The sequence below is a fragment of the Phasianus colchicus genome, chromosome 3, assembly GCF_987193195.1.
Source record: "Phasianus colchicus chromosome 3, bPhaCol1.hap1.1, whole genome shotgun sequence".
Taxonomy (NCBI): domain Eukaryota; kingdom Metazoa; phylum Chordata; class Aves; order Galliformes; family Phasianidae; genus Phasianus; species Phasianus colchicus.
The window spans coordinates 1,517,734-1,542,551 of record NC_143438.1 but is presented as its reverse complement, the minus strand read 5'-3'; the positions used below and the strand labels follow the sequence as shown (position 1 = coordinate 1,542,551).

The window sequence follows — 24,818 nt, the reverse complement described above, 5'->3', positions numbered from 1 at the left end:
TATACTCCTTTTTAATTCAAGTCATAAATCCTCTTGTCAGATTCTGCTGTATGAACAGCTCAGACATAATATTATGATGAGTACCATTGAAAGGCTTTTTTTAGTACTGCCCACACTTTCTTTGGAATTTAGGATTATTTTGACGTGAATTATAATTGAACACAAATCATTTTATGCACAGAAAATGTTATATATATTATGTTATACAATTCTTTTTTTATGTAACATTACTTTTTTTGTTTATTTGTTTGTTTGTAATTCTTCTACCATGTCTAGGATTGGACAACTTTTTTATATGTTTGTTTGCTTGAAATCAATCAATCAGCTCTTAAAATAAAGGAAATGTTTGCTTAACCTGATTTTATATTCACTCTAAAATTTCATCAAATTTTTTAGCAATTCTTACAACTGATCTGCCACAAGACTGATTTTATTTCTGATGTCCACAAGGATGAGATGTTTTGTTGGTCTCAGATGCAGGAGGGAAAGCAGATTTGGAAAAAAAAAAAAAAAAAAAAAAAAAGAAACCCTCAAATTTTAATGTGACTTGAATGCAAAGGGTTGTTATATATGAATGAAGAAAATCTTTGTTATTGCTAAAAAAATAAAATAAAATAAAATAAAAATAAAATAAAATAAAATAAAATAAAATAAAATAAAATAAAATAAAATAAAATAAATCTGTAAGATGTTACTTGTTCATTACAGGGTCTAAAGTCAATTTAGTAGAAGTAGACACTCATTAAACTATGAACTATTCCAAGTCATTTCCCATTTCCATTTTTTTTTTCCCAACCAGAAATATATCCCTAGCTCTCTACATATTATGTAAGTATAACCACAAAATAGCAACATTTTTAATAATTGTGACACTGCAAAACAAATTTTAACAGATGGTATATGGAGACACTTGCTCAAAGTAAGAGACCTTCATGTTCAATTCAGATGGCTAATTGTAGCCAGTAATGTAACAGCAAATAATTGGAAAGCTCAGGTAGACTAGGCAGCTTTGCAGGGGAATGGAGTATGACACAATAACAAGATGCCAAAGGAGAAGATGATGCAGAAGGAAAGGTGCCACAGGAACACATTGTGATTCAATGTTTCCTTCAAATGAGCTTTTGAAATGCTGCAAAAAAAAAGAAAAGACCAGTGAAATATATATCAGGTAAAACTAGAAGATCTGTCAAACCAAAGAATACCTATAGTAGTTGAAAAGATAAACATTTGACAAGTCATAGATGTAGAAGTCATTCAAGTTCATTAAGTCCTGTAAGAAAATGCAAGTAGAATATAGCTAGGAAAAGACCTTGACAGAATAAAATAAAGTAAAATAAAATAAAATAAAATAAAATAAAACAAAACAAAATAAAATAAAATAAAATAACAAACAAACAAAAAAAAACTTGAATCAGAAGATTGGTAAAGGTTACTATAAGGAAGCAAAAACAATCAATAGATCTAGTAAAGGACAAGTCAGCAAAATGCAAGACTTCAGTGAGGGGAGATCTTATTGCTCTTTTCAAATATCTGAAAGATGATTGCAGAGAGAGCAGGGATGATCTCGCCGGTGACAGGATGAAGAGAAATGGCCTCAAGTTGCACCAGGAGAGGCTTAGGTTGAATATCAGGGAAAAACTTCTTTACAGAAAGAGTTGTTAAGCACTAGAACAGGGTCCCCAGGGAGGTGGTTGAGTCACCACCCCTGGATGTGTTTAAAAACCCTTTGGATGTGGTGCTCAGGGACATGATTTAGCAGAGGGTTGTTAGAGTTAGGGTAGTATGCTTAGGTTGTGATTGGAATTGATGATCTTTGAGGTTTTTTCCAACTTGAGTAATTCTATGATTCTATGATTCTATAGAGTATAAGTGTAAGTGGAGAAAAATGGCTAGAGAGGAAAGAACAAGGAGAGGGACAGGTCTTACACTCATTATTTGTTTTGAAAGATAGGAAAAAAAAGAACCCAAAAGCTGAAACACATGGGGGAAACAGATTTCTGTTCTTCAAGCCAGTAAAATTAACATGCAGAAAAAAGTGCATTTGCTTTCTTGGTAGTTGGTCAAAAACCACAATACACCTTTAGCGGAATTCAGAATATATCAAAATATCAAAATATTTCAAGCTAAAGGTAAAAGTCACTACAGCTGCCTTGATGGCCAGATACGCAATTTCTAGCACAATGCATTCAGGTATTAAAAGAAAAAAATCAGTTATATTCTTTCTGGAAAGAATAGGAGAAAAACCTCAACAAATTATTTTCTCACTCATCTTGACATTCTCTCACATCATATCAAAAACTTTAAGCAGTAAGAGACAGAGCAGACAGAGCAGACAGAGCAGAACAGAACAGTTATCTGAGCTTTAATGATCATGGGAAAAGTACAGAAGAATGAAAAAACAGAAAGAGTAGCAAAAATATGGCAGTCTTTTAAAAGTTTAATCACCTGAATAATACAGATCAAACTGAGATGACCAAGTCCACATCATGCTAAAAGTTGAAAGTTGCTGAGTTCTAAAACAAAGTATAAAGATGTACCAAAGGAAGAAAAAAGAAAAATGTCATTTAAAGTTTTAGAATAAAACACCAAACTTCTTTAACAGTAGTAGCACTGGCAGAAAATCTAGTAATCTAAACATCTGACAAAATAACTACTACTGTATTTTGAAGTTCACCATTTACTATGCCATGACAGTGGGCTTGAGTATGACTTGATAGAAGAAGTGTCTCTTACAAAAATTAGCTGAGGGGGGCAGAGTAAGGGAGAACAAGTTAGGAGTAATACAAAAGTTAAAAACTTTCCAACCATGTAGAATTCTACAGCATATTCATTGATGAATTTACTCATGAGTCCTATTTCACTTCAGAAGAACTTCTTAACTGAACAGCTAAGGGAAGGTATTTCTTTCCTAGTTTTAGAATTTTAACAGCTGTGGAAAAATATATGGTTCAGAAACACAGTTTACAGAATACTCTTTCCAGCTCCAGATTGTTAGCCAAAAGATGGAAAAAGACAACTCCCCTTAGGATGTTGTTGTTGATTTTCCTCATGGAGGTAAACAGATGTTCTTAATCCAGTTTTACTTTTTGACTGATTGTCTCACTCCAATTTATAGAAGGGAGATGAGGTTCTTTTAATATCTGTATGCCCGGCGTTATAAATCCTAATCAGGGAAACAGGAAAGGGAAGGAGGGCAATAGAAAAGAAGCAAGAATTGCGTAAAGCAGGGATAGTCACCACCAGGATCCAGGAGCAGTCCTGTTGCATGCCGTTTCGAAGGTTTGAGGCAGAAGCAGCAGGGGCAGAGCAGCAGCAGCATGGTCAGCATTGGGCAGCAAGCAGGCAGCAGGAAGAAGTCGCAGAGCCAATCCAAGGGGAAGCAGCAGGACTCAGGTATCAGGCCCAGGAGAGTCCGTCAGCAAGCAGGCATTCCGTAGTGAGGAATCTGACGGCAGGCACTTCTGCTCTTCTTCAGCATCGTGATAGAGTGCAGAGCAAGTCCAGGAGGGAGAGAGGCAGGTCATGAGGCATCTCATGGCAGAAACCTCTTCTTCACGAGGAATCTGTTGCCAGAAAACCTCAACCTCATGATTGTAGGTCCCCATTTTATCCTTCTTCTTTTCCTGCCTACGTGACATCCCTGGGTGCTTGAGCAAGAGTCATGTGAGTACCCCCTGAGATGGCCATCTTCCTTGAGATAAATCCACACAAAAGGCCATTTCACAGCCATTAAGCTGCAGCTTATCTCTCATTGCCCCTGGCCTTGTCCATCTGTGTCCCTCAGACAAAGGATTTCACAACCCTTGCCCAGGACTTGCCCGGACTTGTTCATCTGTGTCCCCAGCAGACTTTGAGACAATGATGTAAAAGAATAATCTCTTACACTGATACAAAGATCAAGTTATCCCAAATACACACATCTGATAGCACTGCTGTTGGCTATCTCTAAAAAGCAGAGTAACTGAAAGATAAAAAGGACTTAGCAAACTCTAGGTTGCTGTAACTCTAAATACATGCTTTTACCATAGAGTTCCAGTAAGACTTCAACGAAATAAAGTTTCTTCATCACTGTAAAAAGGCAATTTTCTTTTTAGGGCTGTGAAATAGCCTGCTTTTACATGTGTAAAACTAATAAACGTGAGACCTATCTTATGCAAAATGGCAAAATGAACATATTACTATATGGCGTCTTTTTTTTTTTTTTTTCCTGTAAGTGAATATGGTTGCTGCAGGGGATAAACTCCTCTAAGATGTTGCTAATGAAGGAATACATCTCTTCAGCCTTACGGGAGCACAAGATAGGTGTAGGTTCATTGGAATCAATAAAATTAAAAAATCATAAAACTGACAAAAATAGGAGTGCATCACATCCGTGAAGCCCAGCTATACCTCTCCATCACTTTCAATTTCCTAGGAAAATACTGAAAATTAAATGGTCTACAAAGTGCTGGAGTTCATATCACTCAAGTGGGTTACAGCTCTTAAATCCTTTTAAAGGGGCTAAAAGCATAAACAGAAAAATGAGAAAGAGGAACACAACAAATTTACTTCATAAATACAAGAGTTGCTCCAAACACATCTGTTGTAGTATCAACACAGGAGCATATGAGCTATCTAGATCCATGGAATGCATTGATGATAACTTTCTTCTTCAAGAAACAGAGAAGCCAACAAGGAGAGGTTCTGTGCTAGACTTCGTTCTCACCTATAAAGTCTTCTCTGCAGTTATTATGAAAGAGTGGAATTCAAGATCTTCAGGGCAATGAGACAAGTGCACAGCAAGCTTACCACCCTGCACTTCAGGAGAGCACTTTGGCCTCATAAGTGATCTGCTTCATACAGTACAATGAGATAGAACCCTGGGGGGAAGAAGGGTTCAAGGAAATTGGTTGGTATTCAAGGATTACCTCCTCTAATCTCAGGAGCAATTAACCCCAACCAAGAGGAGGTCAGGTGAAAACACCAGGAGGCCTGTATGGATGAACAAAAAGCTCCTGGACAGAAGCAAGCACAAAAAGAAAACATACTGAGGATGGAAGCAAGGACATACAGGATGGGAGCAATATACAGAAACTGTCCGAGAACCTGTGACCAAGTTGGGAAAACAAAAGCCCAAATAGAAATAAATCTGTCCATGGGCATTGAAGAGAACAGGAAAATCTTCTACAGGTATCTCAGTGATAAAAAGAAACACTAGGGAAAACGTGGTCCCTTTCCTGAAGGAAATGGAAGACTTAGTTTCCTGAGACAGTGAAAATGCTGAGGAACTGAATGCCTTCTATGCTTTAGTCTTCACTTCCAAGATGGATCATCAAGAATTCCAGATCCTAGGCTGAATGGCTGGAGAAAGGCTGATGTATCTTCAATGGAAAAGGATCAGGCAGGAACTACTTGAGCAAACTGGAAATTCCTAACTCCATGGACCCTAATGCAATGCAATTGTAAGTGTTAAGGAATCTGGCAGATGTGATTGTAAGGCTAGTCTATACAATCTTTACCGAATTGTGGCAGGTGAGGGAAGTGTTCAAAGATTGGGGAAAAGCAAACATCACTCTTCTCTTCAAGAAGGGTAAGAAAGAGGAATCAGAGAACCATAAACCAGTCAGTCTTGATCCTTGGGAAGGTGATGTAGCAGCTAATATTGGGAAAAAAGTTCCTGGTACACAAAGTAGAAGAAAATAACTAGCAGTATTTAAAGTTAGCAGCTAATTCCCCACAACCTTATGACCTTCCTTGTGATATCATGTATTATGGAATAATCCCTTGCCCAAATCAGGTTTGCTGTTCTGTCTCTACCTCATTCCCTGCTGCTCTGTCATCATGGTAGTGGCTCCTCCCAGACCAGGTGTGCTCCCATCACTCAGCAACAACCAAAACACCGGTGTGCTAGTAACATAGTTTTGGCTGAAATCAGGACAGCTCAGAAGGATTATGCAGAAGGGGTTCCATAAAACCTCACACAAACAAAGGCAACATAATATTTAAATGTTAAAAGTGTAATTTATATTGGTCTTATAGATTGAATAGACTGGGAACACAATTCTAACTCCATTCAGATATAAAGTGCATATTATTAATTCAAATTATCAAGGTTGTAATTAAAACCAATTTATAACCTATTTGAAAAATATCTAGTGTCTTTTTTTCCTTGCTTATTAACAGATGAGAATTAAATTTTAAACATCAGAAGTGTCGTTATACTATTACTACCGGTAGCGTAACCCTACCATACAAGACTTCTTTTTTTTTCCTTCTATGTGTTTTAAATCACTGCCATTAATTAATCAAATTAAATGTCCCCATAATATCTCCAATAGCCTGATAAAACACAAATCATAGACCTTTCCAAAATATTTTAGCATAGATTTTACATTGTAAATCAAAACTTGGATGTAACAACAAAAATACACAAGTAATTCTTAAAAACTTCAAAGGAACTCTTTGAACATGTAAATGATGAAAGCAATCCATAGAAAGAGTAGTAAGAGTCATTAATAGAGATGCACAAGTCACAGACATATACTCATCTGGTTACAAATCTCTAAGGTACGATACCTGCAACCCCCATCAGTCCCAGATGGAGCCTTTTTCATACATGGACATCCTAAAGAGTCTGAACTTGAATTGTAGATTAATCAGGCTCACTCGTGATCTTACAATTATCTAAGTAACAAGAACAGAGAACTAAAAAAAAAAAAAAAGGGAAGCAAAAGACTTTAATTTGCTGATTCAAGATCAATTTTATTGTTTTTGATAAAAATCTGCTGTACTTCATGAAACTAACAAGGCTCAGTAATGATGAGACTAAGTCTTGTTTTACTGGCTGCAGTAAAATCAGCACAGATATTAAGAAGATTTCTCAGGAAATAACAGAAGTAGAGCTGAATGTGAGGTTCTCTGGTGGACTGCAGTATTTCATTTTTTACCAGATTATTTGTTCCAACACTAGCTGCATCTGATAGAGAACAAAAGCTATTTCCCACCTCAAACTGACTCTTCAGCAAGCTGTGCAAAACACATGTAGATTTTCAGTCTTCACCCTAAACAGATTATAAACTTCTTCTCACATGTGAAGTCAACTGTTAAAATGGTTGGTTTTAAATAAACTGTAGAGAATAAGTTGGAAATTGTGTTCTTATAGAGGCTCATCTGCTCTTGAGTGGTGTGTCTTCAGGCCAATAATGAGTTGAAACTGAGGTGTTGCTCACCCTACCGATGGCAATACAATCCTCCTAGAACTTAGTGACAAGATCTTGGTGTCTGGAGATCTATTTTGTGATCTCATGTGATAGCTAGATCAATAGATCTAAACTGTTCAGAAGAAGTTGTGCAAATGAAATCCAGTGCTTGTTTCTTATTAAGAATTAAAAGTGGCAAGTGGTATAGATGCATACAAAAACTGACTAGGAAGCAATACCATTTATCTTCACATTTTTTGAAGAACATAATGCTTGTCTGGTACATTATAACTCACTGAAGTATCCAGAAACACTGTGCTTTAAAGCTAGCATCTCTGTGCACTTTTTAAAAGCCGTATACGTACTATCTTGCTTCTTCCACTTAACTGGAATCCAAACAGGATGCTAAGCTAAAACTAAAAAAAAAAAAAAAACACAACGAAACAAACAAACAAACAAACAACAACAACAACAACAAACCAATAAAACAAAACAAAGAGAAAAAAAAAAGAGAGAAAAATCCACCTCTTCTTCCTTCTGGAAAATTCTTCACATTCTTTGGACACTTGCACAAGTATTATGGTTTTTTTAGAAAACAACACAAGCAGGGTTGCTGTTTTAAGGGGCCAGGCCACCCGTTACCCCTGGACAGGTTGTGCAGTCACTGAAGGGCACTGTCCCCAGGATTTTAAGGACAATGTTGATAGTCCAAGGGAAATTCATTCATGTGAAGAATTGGATAAGGCCCAGGAAGCCCAAGCACAACATGAGGGCTGGGCACAAACCTAACCCAGGAGAACTCAGGGCAGACTGGTGGATCCTAGCACCAGCCACAATTTGACCACCAAGACCTATGAGCAGATGGGGTAGGAAGTGGACTCAGCAAGAATATCAGGCAATTGGGATGTATTAGTACTTTCAGGATATGTGGTTTCCTCTGTACATAACTACTTCTTTAAATCCCAGACATCAAAGATGTTTACCAGACTCACTCATAGGCTTATTAAAAATCCAGACTGAAAAAGGAATTTTTTTGTTACCTCTGCATTTGGGAAAAAAATAAATTAGAAACAGCTTGATTCCTTAATTTCATAGGAGAAGACTAAATAAAAGTTCTAGTAAAGAACACATGCATGATAATGCATACCCAAAGTATGTTACTTGCGAGCAAAGGATGTGAAAGAAAATTAATCAGTGGAGGACAGTTTGAGAGACTGAATAAAAACAAACATGAGGAAAGTAAGAGACATTAACTCCTTTCTTCCGTCACTCTCTTCAACACACTAGCAAAGAGCCTCAGAATATCCTGGATGAAAATAGATAATACAACTTTTTGTTTCCAGTTTGTAAGAATGTCCCCAATGACTTTCCTGAGAAACTTAACTATTTTTTATGTACTGTTTAGTCTTCACTTCAGTATTTTTTTCAGGAAGATAGTTTGAAAAAATAAAAAAGGAAAAGAAACAAACAAACAAACAGATTTATTCTTCCAGTTGTTGTGGGGGTTTTAAAGGATCAGGATAGGAACATAATTTTAATCTACTAGGCCCATGAAAAATAGATAATTTCAATTTTGGCCTCCTGGATATGTTTTTGATTCTTCTTTCTTAAGGCAGAGCTATATGAATGTACAGTTAGATTTCACAGTACAGGCCCTGGGTACTCAATTCTGGTTTTAATGCTGAAGGCTTCATATTATCCTTGAAATATATAACTGGTTTCTATTAACATGAAATTCTTATCGACATCAAACCAAAATCTCTTTCTGAGCACAGATGAGAAAGCTCTAGTATACAGCTGATAGATGGTATCAACTATTAAATTATAATGCAATATTCAGATGACAGTTAAATATTAAAGTAATGAACTGAGGAAAATACTCCAGTGTTTTTAAATTTTCTTAAGCAGAGGTTCTGCTAGTCAATTCTGACATTTTAGACATTTTTGAAAAACGTACTAGGGAAAAATGCAAACTACTTTCATCTTGGAAAATGTTAGCAGCTTTACACTTCTTCTTAGTTTTGTCAAAAATGACATTTAACACTTGGATTAGTAGGTTATTCTACTGTTTCCTGGAGGCACTCTAGTTGCCTGTACATTCTGTTATGATAATTAGAGCACCTATGTGTTCATCATTATACAACCTGACACATGAGAACCTAAGTATCATTACTATTAGTGGACGGTCTCACCTATTTCACTCAGATCAAGGAAACAAGTAAAATAGTCTGCAGTGTTATTATCAGTTGCAGGAGTTGCATTTTTGAAAGTTTGTTTTCAATTGTTTCTTCAGATTCTCCACTTCTTTCTATTAAACTGTAAGATAAAAATGTTTCCACAGCCAGTGAATTATTAGGAATTGTATTGATCTCATAATGCATTAATATGTCTGTGGATCTGTAAGTCATTGCCTTTTCTAGGTTTTTTTAATAAATCTGTTTGAGTTACAAAATAAAAAAGTTCTCAAAACTCTCCCTGTCTTTGCCACTAGTGAAGTGGAAAGCCATACTTGTTTCTTATGACCATGTATTTGTAAATTTGTAAAATTTTAAACAAAGTTGAAAGCATATTTTGATAAATCATGTTATTATTCTTCTGCTATGAAACAACAGTGTTGGCAAGACAAATACTGTAACACTATCTTTTCTCATCTAGACTCTGAATGTAGAAAATCAAATGTTTCAGATGTTCAGCTGTATATTCTGACGCAATTTCTAAGTGTGTCTTCTGCAGACAAGACTAAGTATTTAAGGCTGTGGATGTAGTCTAGGATGGCTGGGTCCAGAGAGTAGGAGTGAACAGAGTTAAACCCAGTTGCTAGTGGTACTCCTCAGGGATCAGTACTTTAGTACTTTAGATCAGTTATTTATGATCTGGGTGAAGAGATTGAGTGAATTCTCAGTAAGCTGGAAGGGCACCATGTTGGGAGGAAGTGTTTATCTAGCTGAGGGTAGGAGGGCTCTACAGGGAGCTCAGGATAGGCCGAATTGCTGGGCTGAGCTCAATTGTACATGCTTTAACAAGAGTAAGTGCTGGGTCCTGTGTTTGTGTCACAGCAACCTCTTACATTGCTACTTAGGGCAGAGTGGCTGGATGAGGAAAGGGACCTGGGAGTGTTAGTTGACAGCTGGCTGAACATGAGCCAGAAGGGTGCTCAGGTGGCCAAGAAGGCCAATGGCACCCTGGCTTGTATCAGAAATAATGTAATCAGCAGAACTAGAGGGTGCTTGTCCCTCTGTACTCACTCCATGTGAGGCCACACCTCAAGTACTGTGTTCACTTTTGGGCTTCTTACTACAAGAAAGTTATTAAGGCCCTGGAATATGCACAACGAAGAACAAAGCTAGTGAAGTATCTGAAAGAGATCTTATGAAGCAGCTAAGGGAACTGGGATTGTTTATTCTGGAGAAGAGTAGGTTCAGAAGTGACTTTTTTACTCTCTACAAATACCTGAAAGAGATCGTGGTGACATAGGGGCCAGACTCTTTTCTAAGGTAACTAGCAACAGGACAAGAGGGCCTCAAGTCGTACTAGAGGAGATTTAAGTTGGATATTAGGAAAATTTCATTCTCTGAAATAGTGGTGAGTTATTGGAAAAAGCTGCCCAGGGAGGTGATGTACACTGTCTCTGGGGGTTTTCAAGAAAAGGATAAATGTGAAACAGAGAGACAAGGTTTATTGGGTAAAATGTCGATAGATTGAAAGTTGGACTAGTGGTCCTTACCAACCTTAATTATTCTATGATTCTAAATTTGTATTTCTCCTTTGCTTTTATAGAACTAACAAATAACTGAATGTAAAATGGACTTTATTCCCTTCTGTTGAATAATTAAAGATTTATAAGCAAACCACTTCCTTTTCAATATTCTCGAAGGAAAGGAGATAGTACACTGGTAAAAATAGAGACAATGTTTATTTGAAGGTGTCTGAACCTTTCTTTGTTTTTGGTTCAAAGTTTGCTTTCCGCGGAATTTCTTGTGATAAGATTCTGACTTATCTAGGAGATGACAAGGAAAATGAGAGACAGTTCTTAATGGCTCCAGGAAACATTTCCCAATATATACCAGAGAACTCTTCATGTTAGGGCACACTTGGGTAAGCTGTAAAGCTTAGGCAGATATTAAAATGTAATTGATACAACAAAGCTTAAACAGATTATGCCTACTCTTAATTATAACCTTAATTAATTTTAAAAATAATTTTGTAACAGTTTCATTTCTATAAGTCATGATTTTTAAATAAATGTATTAATTTAACTTTCAGTCTTGACTAACGATAAAGTTGATGTTATAGCCCGATATTTGCCAGGCCACAGCGTTCCCTTGGGCACTGTGTGTTAGCCAGAGCAATCTGGCAGATTTCCAGGGTGTTTACTATGCAATGAGAGATACAACTTAAACTTTGGGTACCCAGCAGTAACTGTAAAAACACCAAATTTCTATGGATTAGAGATTACTGCAAATGGTAACTTAAGCCTCTGACAAATAATGAGAAGGTGGACACATGGCTTGAAATCTTAGCATGTCTTTGAAAAATGAAGAGACTTTGTAACATGAAGGCTCTTGTTTATCACTGAAAAAATGAACAGCTAATGGTGGTGTCTATTTCAAAAAAAAAAGTGTTCTGTAGCTAAGAATTTCCTCTACCAAATAGTATTATTACACTCTCTGTATCTTTTGGACTTTCCAAGGAAATAAATAAGAAATGTTATTTTTGGATCAGTCTATGTATATTATGTAAATATGCATGAAAAAAAAAGCCATTTTGATTCACAAGGTTTTCAAGCAAACATTTTTCTGATTCATTTCAGGGAGATTATCCCTTGAGTATGTTTTTGAATTTCAACTTCAAAGAAACCTAAAAAACTAATCTGAAATTCAGCAAAGACTTGCCTTGTTGCAGGTCAAAAACTCAGGTTAATGTTAAATTCCATGACTAAAGCAAAATCAATTCACTGACAAAAGCCTTCAATATCACAGAATTACACTGCTCCTTTGAGTTCAGCAAAACTCAAGTTCTAGAAAATCATAAGGAACAGAATTAAGATATCCACTATTATAATCTTGAATCCAACATTTTTGAGGAATACCCTGTTACATACAGAGCACAAACACAGGAATCACTGAAAAAAGAAATATTTTTCTGCAGAGTAATAATATATATATATATATATATATATATATATATAATTATGCTATTAAACAAATGGTTTTAAGTAAGATAGTACTGAACAAACACTTGTAGTACTACGTCTGCTTGAACAATTTCCTACTCCATAGAGTCATGACATCTGCTAAATTTTATAGCTTTTTCACACAACTCATAATCCTGTTCAAAATTACTTCCAGTTATTTTTATACTGTACAACAGTTGTCATTCCAACTTCCTTTCTCCTCCAGCATCTCTTTTATACTGCTTGACTTGTATTATCACAAACATCAGAAATATCATAAGATATTGAAAGGTAACACCATACAGATTCAAGAACAGATACACTCCGTGGAAGTAGGAAAGGACATACTGAGTCAGTATCACTGTAGCAGAGATGAGGACCCAAATCTCAGAATAAGCTAACTACAACCTTTAGCAAACTTCAGCTAATCCCCTTATTATTTACACTTCTGTTCTACTTAGAACACAGGTGGAATATGCTCTTCTATTTACTGATAACTATCACTTGCTCTGTAAGGGCAGAATAAAGGTTCTGTAGGTCTATACTTAAACATTATATTTTTTGTTTTTCACTGATTCTGATGCCCTTGAATTGGAACTCCAGAAAGTTGCAAGACTTCACATATTCTGATAGCACCTCCACTTAAAAAATTTCAGCTCACTCCATTTTTATAGGAAAGAAGACTTCTGAAATTATAGCAATACAAGTTAAAAACTAAAATGAGGTTCTTGGAATATAAACAAAACAAAAACTTATCCATCGAAGTTAGAAACTTCAGCTGAATTAAAAAGTAAATTTTGAAAAATGCATCTCTGAATGACAATGATAATGTAATCCCATGTGCTTTATACATCCCATAACTAAATACAGGACAAAAGACTTCAAATTCCCCTTCTGGTATTGCAGTCCAACAGTGCCCTTTACTTGCTTTATTACAGCTTATCCATAAAATGCAGGTGAAAATCCTGTTAAGCTCCTTTAGTTCTTTCCTTTTTAATGACCGTGATTTAAGAAGTTACATCATCCATTCATTCTTTCCTTTGTGATTCAAGAAGGGAAGTTAGACCTCTTAGGTTATATGTTAAGTCATCTACCCTCCCAAAAAGGAGCAAAAGAAGTCATTAGCAGGAAGGAGAGCACAAATGATAGCCTGCAAGGCTGTCCAAGGTCCAGGCATCAGCAACCGGGAAGACAAGGATCTAAGGCCAGATACAAGGTGGACTGCCTTAGCCCAATCGCTGGAGAAATCCACCACGTGTGTGTAAATTATTCCAATCTTCCTCACGTGTTTCCCCTAGTGAATCTCCATCCTACACAGCTACTGCTGCCGTATAAAATTGAGTGCTCTATGAGTTGTGCAGCTTGTGACATACATGTACACATGGTGCACCTGTGCTGTGTGTGCATGTCCCTACTGGGAATGGATGCAGCTGCAGGAATCTTGCATCTGTCTGGTGGTTAGATTCAGCATGACACATTTTCCTCTAACAGATTACACTCGTTTTCAGACACTTGCTAGATAAAATATAATTAATTAAATAAGCTTCCATCCCTACATTTCTCCAGTTAAACACCTTAACAGCCTATCATTTGCTTAGGAAGCATGTTTTTCCAGATGTTCATACTGGAACAGTAAAAACTCTATAAATATAATACTTCCAGAAAGAAACATATGCAGTTTTTGATTTGTTTAATCAAAATACTACCTCGTTCTAAATTCTTTCTCAAGAGTACATACATGCCATTTACTCTTAGGTAGGAAAAGTGTTGCCCATGAAATTTGTCCTCAAGCACAAGTACTTCAAGTATCTTCCTTTAGTAAACATTTATTTGCCATTTAACTCATTCAATTTCACTAGCTCAGTTGCCAGATCATGAAGGACTGTGACACTTAATATATATGTATTCATAGTTATTATATAAAATACATTACCTCCCATGCTAATACATTATTTCAAAACAGAATAGATTTTTGTGTTTTTTTTTGTTGTTGAAACTCGGACACTTGTGAATTATCACCATTATTCTCATTACTTTTTTTTTTTTTTTTTTTGTTAAGAATGAAATAATCTTTTTCTATCTTTCTAACAAGTTACACTGTTGTAGCTAAAGAAGATTATATTTATTTATATCTTTATCTACATGATAAAGTAGAAATTCAAATTTTCAACTGTTCAGAGGCATCGTTATGGTCTCTTGAATATTAAGAGGCAACTTGCTAAAGAAAGAAAAGAGAAAAAGTAAGGACTGGATATATTTCCTACATTTTCCAGACATTTTATAACACTTTACTTGGCAGATGAATATTCTGTTTTTAGTATATAAGGAAGGAACAGAAGACACATATAAGTGAATCTGCATATGCTTCAGAACCCGTATCAAGAGCAACTGCAAGTGTTTCTTTTCTTTCTGTGCTTTCATATCATATAACACAAGTAGAGCTCATAATAAATATTCTTACTTGCAAAACATCACAACAGAGTGGATAGCATGATTCTAGAACAGTTGAAAACCAGTTCGTAAATGTGACTCGTGATGAACAACCAGAAACTGTCTCTTGCAGTGGTCAGCATTTCCCTGCAATAGCCAAGGTAATAATCACTGTGTCCATATGAAATTGAGGATGTTTTTCATCGGGATACTCAGCTAAGACAACTGTTCTGCTTTTGTCCTGTGCATGGCACAGAATAGTACTATATAAATGCAGCCCTAGGGACACAAGGTGGAACATGTTGAATTGAAATTTGCCTTAGGAAAAAAAAAAAAAAAATTAGGTTACGGGATGTTTAGCAAGCAGAGAGGAAGACTGAGTTTTTAATTTCAACTAAAAGACATCAGTGCCTTCTGTACTCAGTTACAGTTTTGAAATGGCAGTATGGCTTACAGTTATGACAAGTTGTCCCGCTGTATCCAGTTCCATCACAAGTACACTTGAAGCTGTCCCACGTCTGGGTGCATTTGCCATCATGTTCACAGTGATTGGGCACACACCTGTCAGAATAAGATACAAAGAGAGGAAAACAACTAAATGAGCATCAAAATTTACACATGGCTAAACTAGGAGCTGCACAAATATTATATCATGTCCTTGCCTGATAATTAATCCTTGTTATGTTATGCATAATAACAGAATTGTATCCAAACACAGAAGTGTACAAGTGATGATTAATCTGCAGACCCTGCACAAAAAAAAAAAAAAAAAAAAAAAGGGGGGGGGGATAAAGGTAGAATGCAATTGCTTATCATGAATTAAGGTTCTAAGCTAAGCATTTCTGATGCTTAGCTGTCAAAACAAAAAGAACATCACAAGGTGCATTTCCTTCAGCTGTACTGGTAGTGTCATGTTTCATGGAGTGATCAAAAGTTAAGAAAAGAATGCCAATGATTTTCTATTGAACATTCTATTGCCAGAAATGGGATAAAGTGAGAAAGATTGCCTGCTGGTTAGTAAGGAACTTACTAATGCTGCATTACTAAAACAAGGTGGTACAGTCTTCAGTATTAATGGTACAACTGTATTTTCTTCACAGGGATTCATGGCAAGTGCTATTCTCCTTTATCCTATCCATTTGGACACGGACAGTGGGATTGAGTGCACCCTCAACAAATTTGCAGACAACACCAAGCAGAGTGGTGCTGCTGAAATGCTAGAGGGAAGGGATGCTATCCAGAGGGACCTGGACAAGCTTGAGAGGTGGGCCCATGCCAACCTCATGAAGACCAGAAGCGCAAGGTCCTGCACCTGGTCAGGACAATCCCAAGCACGGATAAAGGCTGAGCAGAGAATGGCTTGGGAGCAGCCCAAAGGAGAAGGATTTGGGAGTGTTGATTGACAAAAGATTCAGCATGAGCTGTCAATATGCACTTGCAACCCAGAAGGCCAACCGTATCATGGGTTGCATCAAGAGAAGTGTGACCAGCAGGTTGAGGGAGATGATTCTGCCCCTCTACTCCGCTCTCATGAGACAACCTGGAATACTGCAGCAAGTTCTAGAGCCCCCAATACAAGTTGGAGCAGGCCCAGACAAGGGCCACAAAGACGATCAGAAGGCTACAGTACATTCCCTACAGAAGAGCATGCTGAGAGTTAGGGTTCTTCAGCCTGGAGAAGAGAAGGCTCTGAGACCTTACATCAGTGTTCAGTACCTGAAGGCAGCTGATAAGAAAGCTGGGGAGGGATTTTGTATAATGGTGTATAACAACAGGATGAGGATAAATGTTTTTAAATAGGTTTAAATGGTTTAGACTCTTCATTTGTCTAACTTTGACAAGGACATATAGATTAAGTTTCCTGAGTCACAAACTGGAATTTGACTCAGACCAACCACAATTCAATGAGATAGTATTTAATAGTGGTTTATTTATTTTACAGTGTTCTCCCTGAGCTAAACCATGTGCTCACAAATCTTAATGATGTGTGTGTATTGTTCATTAGTAGCAATGTAAAATGCATATTCATTTAAAATCCTCTTCCTTTTATCTATGCACATCTCCCATCTTCTTAATTTGTGAGATTTTGGGATAAGAAAGAAGATTTTAGTTTATATTTGCTGAGGGTTTATGACAGTGGAATTTCCTCACTTCATTGCAGTCAACTGGATCAAGAGCAGTAATGAACAGTAACAAAGAAATGAATGACCTTTTTACGCTTCACTATTCTCCTCTAAATCATCATTGAGCATATTTATATTGGTTGGTAATCTGCTTTTTTTTCCTTTTCCTGTGATGATTCACCCCTCTCTAAGCAGCAGCATGCCTAGCTAAAATTCTGTACAGAAAATATTAAGCATAGTTTCAGCTGACTTATTCCCCTGTCCTTTCTGTGTGTCCTTAGTGTATACCTGTATTTTATCGTTTTATTGAAGCCCTATAATATTTTTGTAAATTACAGTATAATGAATGTTTTAGATGTTTAAGACATGCTTAAGACAACAAAGGAAGTACACTCCAACAAATGAAGTGCTGTGCACATGTGTGGTCACAGCTCTGTAATAAATATAGAAATACAATGCTTAACTCACAACCTATTACTTAATCAATTTTAAATTCACTGAAAACAGATACATAGAGTAATAACTCATTCATTACCTAGAACCTGTGCAATGAACTGTTTTGATGCCAGAAGGCTTCCTGTTGAAGCAGTAAATAGGTGCAAATATATGTACGTGTGTGTGAGATTCTGCATAAACATATACAATATATTTTTTTTCCCTGCAGGAATGATGACAATTTCAGGCTTTTGAAAATGGAGAGCACTTTCAAAAAAACCACAAAACATTCATATGAACTGCAAAACTGTTTTCAAGGACAATTTAACAATGAGGATAAAACAGTTTAAATAATATGTATTTGACTATAAAATTATAATAACATGACCCTGGTATGCCTAGAGCATTGCTGGGAACCTATTATTCTACATAAATACCCTTGTGATTGCCCTATAGAAAAATTGACTATTGATTCTTATTTGAATGTAATTTAATAGCTCTTTATTCTATTTTTCAAGCAGCCCAATTTCAGCACAATAATCACTAATACAGTTTATTATAAACTTTGATTTTTCAAGGTTTTAGATTTCATTTATAAAAATGAAATTATAAAAATTTATAAAAATCCAGAAATCAGCATACAAAGAATAAGATGTAAAAGGAATAAATAGTAGTGTACTGCCAAACAGGTTGCTGCAAAGCACTTGCAACTGGCTTACCACTTAGTATTTCATCAGAATAAGGATAGGCTAGAAGATAGTGATACAAAATATATTTTAAACAGAAGAGAAAAAAGTCCCTACAAAATATTTTGATTTTGCTAGACAGTTCGGCATGAAATATTTTACACTTCCTTGAAACAGTGCTCAGTGGAAAGGTGGAAAGTGCCAGTTTTGATTAATACCTCAACTTGAGTAGATGTTGGAAATTGAAATCCTTGAAATATGTCATTTGAAATGTTCTGAATGAATACCAACTTTTTTTCCAATTTAAAGCAATTTTTTATTTGGATATATATGTTAAAATATGCTGTATGCTTAATGCTCTACCAAACCAAGTAATAATGTCTTTCAAATTTCTATTTCAAAATGAAAGCATTTTCAGAGTGTGCACTGGGTTGTTGCAGTTGAGTGGTACAGTACTGAAGAAAAAGTTTGAAGGTATGTAGCTTTGATAACTGCTTTGATAGTTAATAGTTGAAGCCTGCTCAAAGTAGTAAAATAAAAATAAATATAAACCACCGTTCTTCATATATAGCTTGCATCTTTGTGCATAATGAAAACATATGGTCAATGCACTAATGTAAATGAGATGATTTCTCAAAAGTCATTCAGGGGGCTGTTCCTCAAGAATAGATTGAATTATTCTAATCAGTATTTACTAAAGCCTGGGGTTCTTTTGGAGAGGAATTATAAGAGGATATCTCCGCATAGTATCATAGAACTCTCTGTAAAGGCAGATGGGGTAAAAAGAGAAATTTGGGTCATATCAGATTGAACTAATATTTAGGATGGGTTGTACTTCTGCAACATTGTTCAAAGCAGAGGTTATCGATCTGAAAAAAAAAAAAAGTGGAAACAAGACATCCTGGTAAAGGCTATCAACTCTTAGAACAGCAATTTCTGTAAAAGAATCAAGTGTTCTAATACTCTTAACACCAGTCATTTAAGAGACAAAATATCTGGATGTCTGAAATAATTGTTGTGGCTAGCATGACAAAGTAGAACCAACTAATACCCATGTCAGGGTACTTGCACTTGCATACCAGCACAGAGGATCTTTTTGTCTGTGTTATGTTATTTGATTTTATTTAAATGAAGGAATTTTGACCATTTCAGTGGATATTTACTAAGGTCTTTTCCTTTCACTTATAGACATAGTGCCATACGTAAATAAAAAGAATGAACCATGGTAACTGCTACAGAAATGGTTATCTTTTCATTGCTTAACTACTTACAGCAACAGCTGTATTTTGAACAGAAATCCTTATTAGAAGAAATTTGTGCTTTGAGTTCAGTATTCGTAAGATGAAATACCTTATTCATAAGTATATTGGCCATCACTTGCACAGGTATTATAAAAATACAATCTTAATTTCTTTAGAGATTTTTTTTTTTCAGTATGCAACACCAGCAGCAGAATGAAATAAACCATCACTATTTCCATTTCAATATAAACTGGATACAAAACTAAAAAATGGTGTAATATGAAGTAGCTAACATGGATTACTAAGATAGCAATGCAAGACAAATGATAATTAAATGTGTTTATAATATGACAATATGGCTATTACAAGGAAAGGGTTATTAAATTTTTGAAATGATGCCTGGTTATTTCCCTTTCAGTAGAAGAATATTCCTTTGTCTTTTGCTCACTATTAAAACCAACATTAAACAGAATGGATAGCAAACACTTCTAGCTTATTATCCTGAATCATATAGGCTGTCCATCTCATTAATGGCTTTACTCACATCCATCTTTTCTTTTTCTCCCCAAATTTTGCTCTAACACTTTAACTTTAGTTCAGTGTAATCCCTGCTACTTCATCTCCCTTTTCTACAACAAATTTAAAAGAAACACTGAAACAATGTTTTCCTGTGATCAAGGCCTTTTTAACAGAAAGTAAAGCTCCAATATCTAGAGCTTTATAGCTCTTCTCTCCTTCATAGAATTGTAGAACCTCAGGGTATCCTAAATTGAAAAGATTGCTTAAGAATGACTGAATCCAATTCCTGTCTCCACACAGGACCACCGAAAATGCAAAATCTATGTTTGAGAGTGTTGTCCAAATACTTCTTGGACTCCAACAGCTTGGGGCTGTGTTCACTGCCCTGAGGAGCCTCTTCCCATACATGATAATTGTCTGTTGAAGAACCTTTTCCTAATACCCAACATGATCCTCCCCTCTGTGGCATTGCCTCAAGTTCTAGGATGATATGCTTCCATTTACACATAGCAGGTAATACATGAATGAGCAGTGCAAGAAAAAAAAAAAAAAAGTATCTTAGGTTTTCAGTCATCTCTTTGCTAACCTGTAGTTACAAAATAACAAATACTGTCACAAAAGCTATCAGTGCCCATAGCTTCTGGACAGGTACCACAGGAATGCATATATTACCTTTTCTTCCTTCCTTGTTTACTCTGTCCTAACATACACCACTAGAATACTTAAGCCTGTTAGAGATAACTACAGTTTTAGCTCTATATTTTCAGTCTCATTTCTAGTTGTGCTTGAGCAGGCTTCCTTCATGCCCAGTTCCCTAATGTAATTTTGTAAATCTCCCATGGATGATACTGGTCCACTTAATGTTATACTTTTGGCTCCTGTATCCCATAGTTTGAGTAACTAGGGTGTGGGGAATTTTTCCATGGCTCTGTCAGAAGAACTGGCTTAGAACCATTAGTTCAGCTGCTTTATTGGAGCAAGCTGTAAAACGTAAGGTGATTTGAGGAGGAAGCTGATCTTCCGGTGATACCTTTCCCACTGGCCTTTCTTGTACTTTCTCAATTTTTTGCATGAGTATAGGATGGATTTTTAGAGGTTCTCTAGGAGCTCCAGACTTGTTAAAACTCTTTTACAAAATAGTTAGGGCTATGAGGATCTAATCTCTTGGGGTACTCTTTTCTTGCAATTGGCAAGACCCTGACTTGAGGTATTGGGCCAATTTAGATAATTTTATCTGTAAGCACAGGAAGCTTATACTCAGGCTCTTTGATTCAGTTATGCAGTAAACTTGTTTCTTCCTTGATTTTGTTCTGATGTATTTAGATGGTGTAATGCCATTAACAGAAGCCATGCCACAGTAGAGGCAGTGAGCTGTCTCTCCTTATTATTCATAATGCACTTTCCTAGGCCCTCAAATCAATTAGCCAAATGGACTGAAGAGTTAGCAATGTTTCCCTTATCTCTCACCAGCCCCCATTTTTCTACAATAGAGGCTAGCCCATGCCACAGGGAGCCTAGGAATCTCAGGATGTGTTTGGATAGCTCTTTTTACAGGGGACAGATTTCTTCCATCCTTCTACACCTTTCAGGAAAACCATAATTCTTCCTTTTCAGGAGACCTGAAAAAGAAGTATCTTTAGAAGGTCAGTTCCTAGCTCACTGCTGGTGTTGAGCAAAGGAAGGCTCAAGAGTGAGAGGATTTCTTTTTTTTTTTAACCTTGCTTCTTGGAAACTTCAGTAGACTCTCATTAGTTCTTCTACTATGTGCTGTTGAGTTTTTTTGTTTTAAATTCCAGGAGTCATTCAAATAACTTCCCTCACTTACAAAATAAGCTCCCACAGTCTAACTCAAGCAATTTTTACAGATAATTTTCCAGGAGGCCCTCTTGATAGCATGTTGAAATTAGATCTGTTGCAGAGAAATCACAAATCATTTTGCAGTTTCATATTAAAGGAGAAGTGGGCCGTCCAGGCACAGATAGAAGATAACAGTTAGTGCTTGATCTTAGTTATTTGGAAATTCAAGAGAATGGTAGTTCAGACATCGCATTGAGAATATAAACTCAGCTGACAAAGATGTCTACTATTTGACCATCAGAAGGTACCCCAGGATCCCACTGTATTCATTTAAATATTTTCACTTTTTTTTTTTTCCCATAGGACATCTGTGTTTGTTTGTTTCTATGGCTGTTCGATCTGTTAGTTTCTATACTTCTGACCAATTCTGGCAAGGAACTGCAATTTTCCTTGAAAATACAATGGTAACTGTGTAACATTCTGTTATTTTTCTCATTCATTAAACAGAAGGATGACATGAGATCACTTAGAAAATCTTTTGGTCAGAAGGAACAGTGCTGTCCTCTAAAATGGAAGACACTTAGAAACATTAGTGTTCTCCAAATTTCCCAGAAAATTTTTAGCTAAAGAGGCCATGCTCTAGTTAATACATAGTGGAAAACAATGCCGCAGCAACACTCTGCAGATCTAAGTCAAAGAGTGTGTAATCTAACTAGAGGTGATGCTGTCTATTGTCCTAATATTACTTCCCATAATACCATCCAAATCAAACTGTACCTTAGAAGTATCCTTCCATCAAAGGAAGAGAGAATCCTTCATAATGATGGAAACTAGGCATCCAGAAGAGAGATGCTAAGTAGTCCTCTGGCAACCAGTTACAAAAAGGTGGAGCTGGGTAGATGATTAGTTGTGTAGGCATGCATGCTGATAGCTTCTTCATTCAGCTTCACTCACAGAAAGTCACTTGTAGGTAGGAAGGTTGTTTTTTTTTTTTTTTTTACCACCTGAATCTGAGAATCAGTTTCTCTTCCACATGCAGAGCTGTAAATGGTACCAAAGCCTGTTTATTCTAACTTCCCATTGCTTCCTCAATCTGAGTTAATCATCCTCCAAGAGAGAAGTTATTTGAATGTGCTGCCCTGTACAGGCTCTTGTGTTACAACAGTTCTGAGCTGTCACTGTTGTGACATTGCATTATAACTACTTTTTCAACAACAAAAAGATGGTATCTTAATATAATTATATTTTCCTGGTGCATATTAAGCATCTTATTTCTTTTGAAAGTCTAGAAATTAATGTAACAATAGAAATGGACTGCAGTTACAAGAAAAAGTTTTGTATGAGATCCCCATCAAATTCCCAAGCCTCCTTTTACTCTCTTATCCTAAATCTAGCAAATGTTGCAAATGGGCTATGAGAAGTGGAATTGTTTGTACTTAAAGTGGTATTGTCTTAAGATACTCATCTATTTATGATCATTATACTCTACGCAGCATGCTCAAGAATAATGGTCTCAATGTTTTTCAAAGCAGATAGTAGCCAGGTGAGCTCAGTATCTTCTCACTGAAAGATGGAAAGAAGAGACCTGAATTTTTTTGTGCTGAGCTGTTCTTATCACTGTGCATAAAAATGATAGATTACGGTGATATATGCCCCTATAAATGAGATCTATATATTCCCATTAAAAGCTAACTATATTTACAATATTCCAAGATCTAAGTGCTTAGGGTTAAAAAAAAAAAAAAAAAAAAAAAAAAAAAAAAAAAAGCAGACAAAGGAAGGAGTGTGTGCAGCTGATAGAGCTTGAAATTTATGACAGCCATTATAAGAGTATCTACGAATTATAGCAAATTATTCTGGATCTACTAATTTGTTGAAGGCAAATTTAACCTAGGCTTAAAGCAGAAGTTAAGTCATAGAAACTTTTATTCAAATATATTTTGTTGAAATACAAATCAGAATATGTGCAGAAACTAACCACTAGAAAATGGAAAGGAGAGAAAGCTCCTCCATTTAGGGAGAAACTAGAAATGTTTGCACAATAAGGTACGTGCCAGGATAAAATGGACTAATTAGATCCTGGAAATTCACATCCTTTCTCTCTCTAGTGTTCACTACTTTGTGTTACAGACTTTAACAGAGGCCTTCTGCATCCTGATATTAACAACCTGGACATCATCACCTTATGTGACACTGAGCTGTGGAGTGTTGTTGACACACCAGAGGGATGGGATGCCATCCAGAGGGTCCTAGACAAACCTGAGCAGTCGGTCCAGGTGAACCTCATGAGGTTCAACAAATCCAAATGCAAGATCTTGCACCTAGGTTGAGGCAACTCCCATTACCAATACAAACTGGAGGATGAGAGGATTGAGAGCAGCCCTGCAGAAAAAGACCTGGGGAGGGTAATGGTGGATGACAAGTTGGACAAGAGCCAGTAGAGTGCTCTTGCAGCCCAGAAAGCCAACCCTATCCTGGGCTGCATCAAAAGATGTGCAGCCAGCAGGTCAAAGGAGGTGACCCTGTCCCTCTACTCTGTGCTGGTGAGGCATCACCTGGAGTACTTCATCCAGATGTGGAGTTCTCAATACAGGAGAGACATAGACCTGTTGGAGTGCATCCAGAGAAAGGCCACAGAAATGATCTGTGGAATGGAACACCTCTTCTATGAGGACAAGCTGAGAGAGCTGGAGCTCTTCAGCCTGGAGAAGAGAAGGATGCAAGGTGACCTGTTAGCAGTCTACCAGTGTCTAAAGGGAAACTACAGGAAAGGAGAGGGCAGACCCTTTAGCAGGGTATGTGGTCATAGAACAAAGGGAAATGGTTTCAAGCTCAGGGAGGGTAGATTGAGGTTAGGTGTAAAGAAAAAAAATTCATACAGTGAGAGTGGTGAGGCACTGGAACATGTTGCCTATTGATGTGGTGAGTGCACTGTCTCTGAGGACTTTTAAGGCAAGGCTGGCTCAGGCCCTGGGCAACATGATCTAGCTGTGGTGTCCCTGTTCATTGCAGATGAGTTGGATTAGATGACCCTCAGAGGTCCCTTCCAACTCTAAGGATTCTATGACTATTTTTTTTTTAATCAATGTCTAGGAAATAGTATTTTCCCAGATTTACCAAGACATAGCATGCATGAGATTTGATCTGATTCTCTTCAGAAATTTTTTTGTATGCCTTTGGACCAAAAAACGCATACAGAATATATAGAACTCCCTGAGGGCTTGATTTTTTAGGAT

The 24,818-nt window shown here is 36.6% G+C and overlaps 1 protein-coding gene across 2 annotated transcripts in view; it reads right to left on the bottom strand.

Annotated features, from left to right (window-relative positions):
• CNTNAP2 (contactin associated protein 2) overlaps positions 1-24,818 on the bottom strand; it is a 758,846-nt gene that overhangs the window by 234,175 nt on the left and 499,853 nt on the right. For both annotated transcript variants that reach the window (XM_090136789.1, XM_090136788.1), the window contains one exon: positions 15,236-15,342. In XM_090136789.1, coding sequence (XP_089992915.1) covers positions 15,236-15,342 — 107 coding nt within the window. The remainder of the gene's footprint in view (positions 1-15,235; positions 15,343-24,818) is intronic.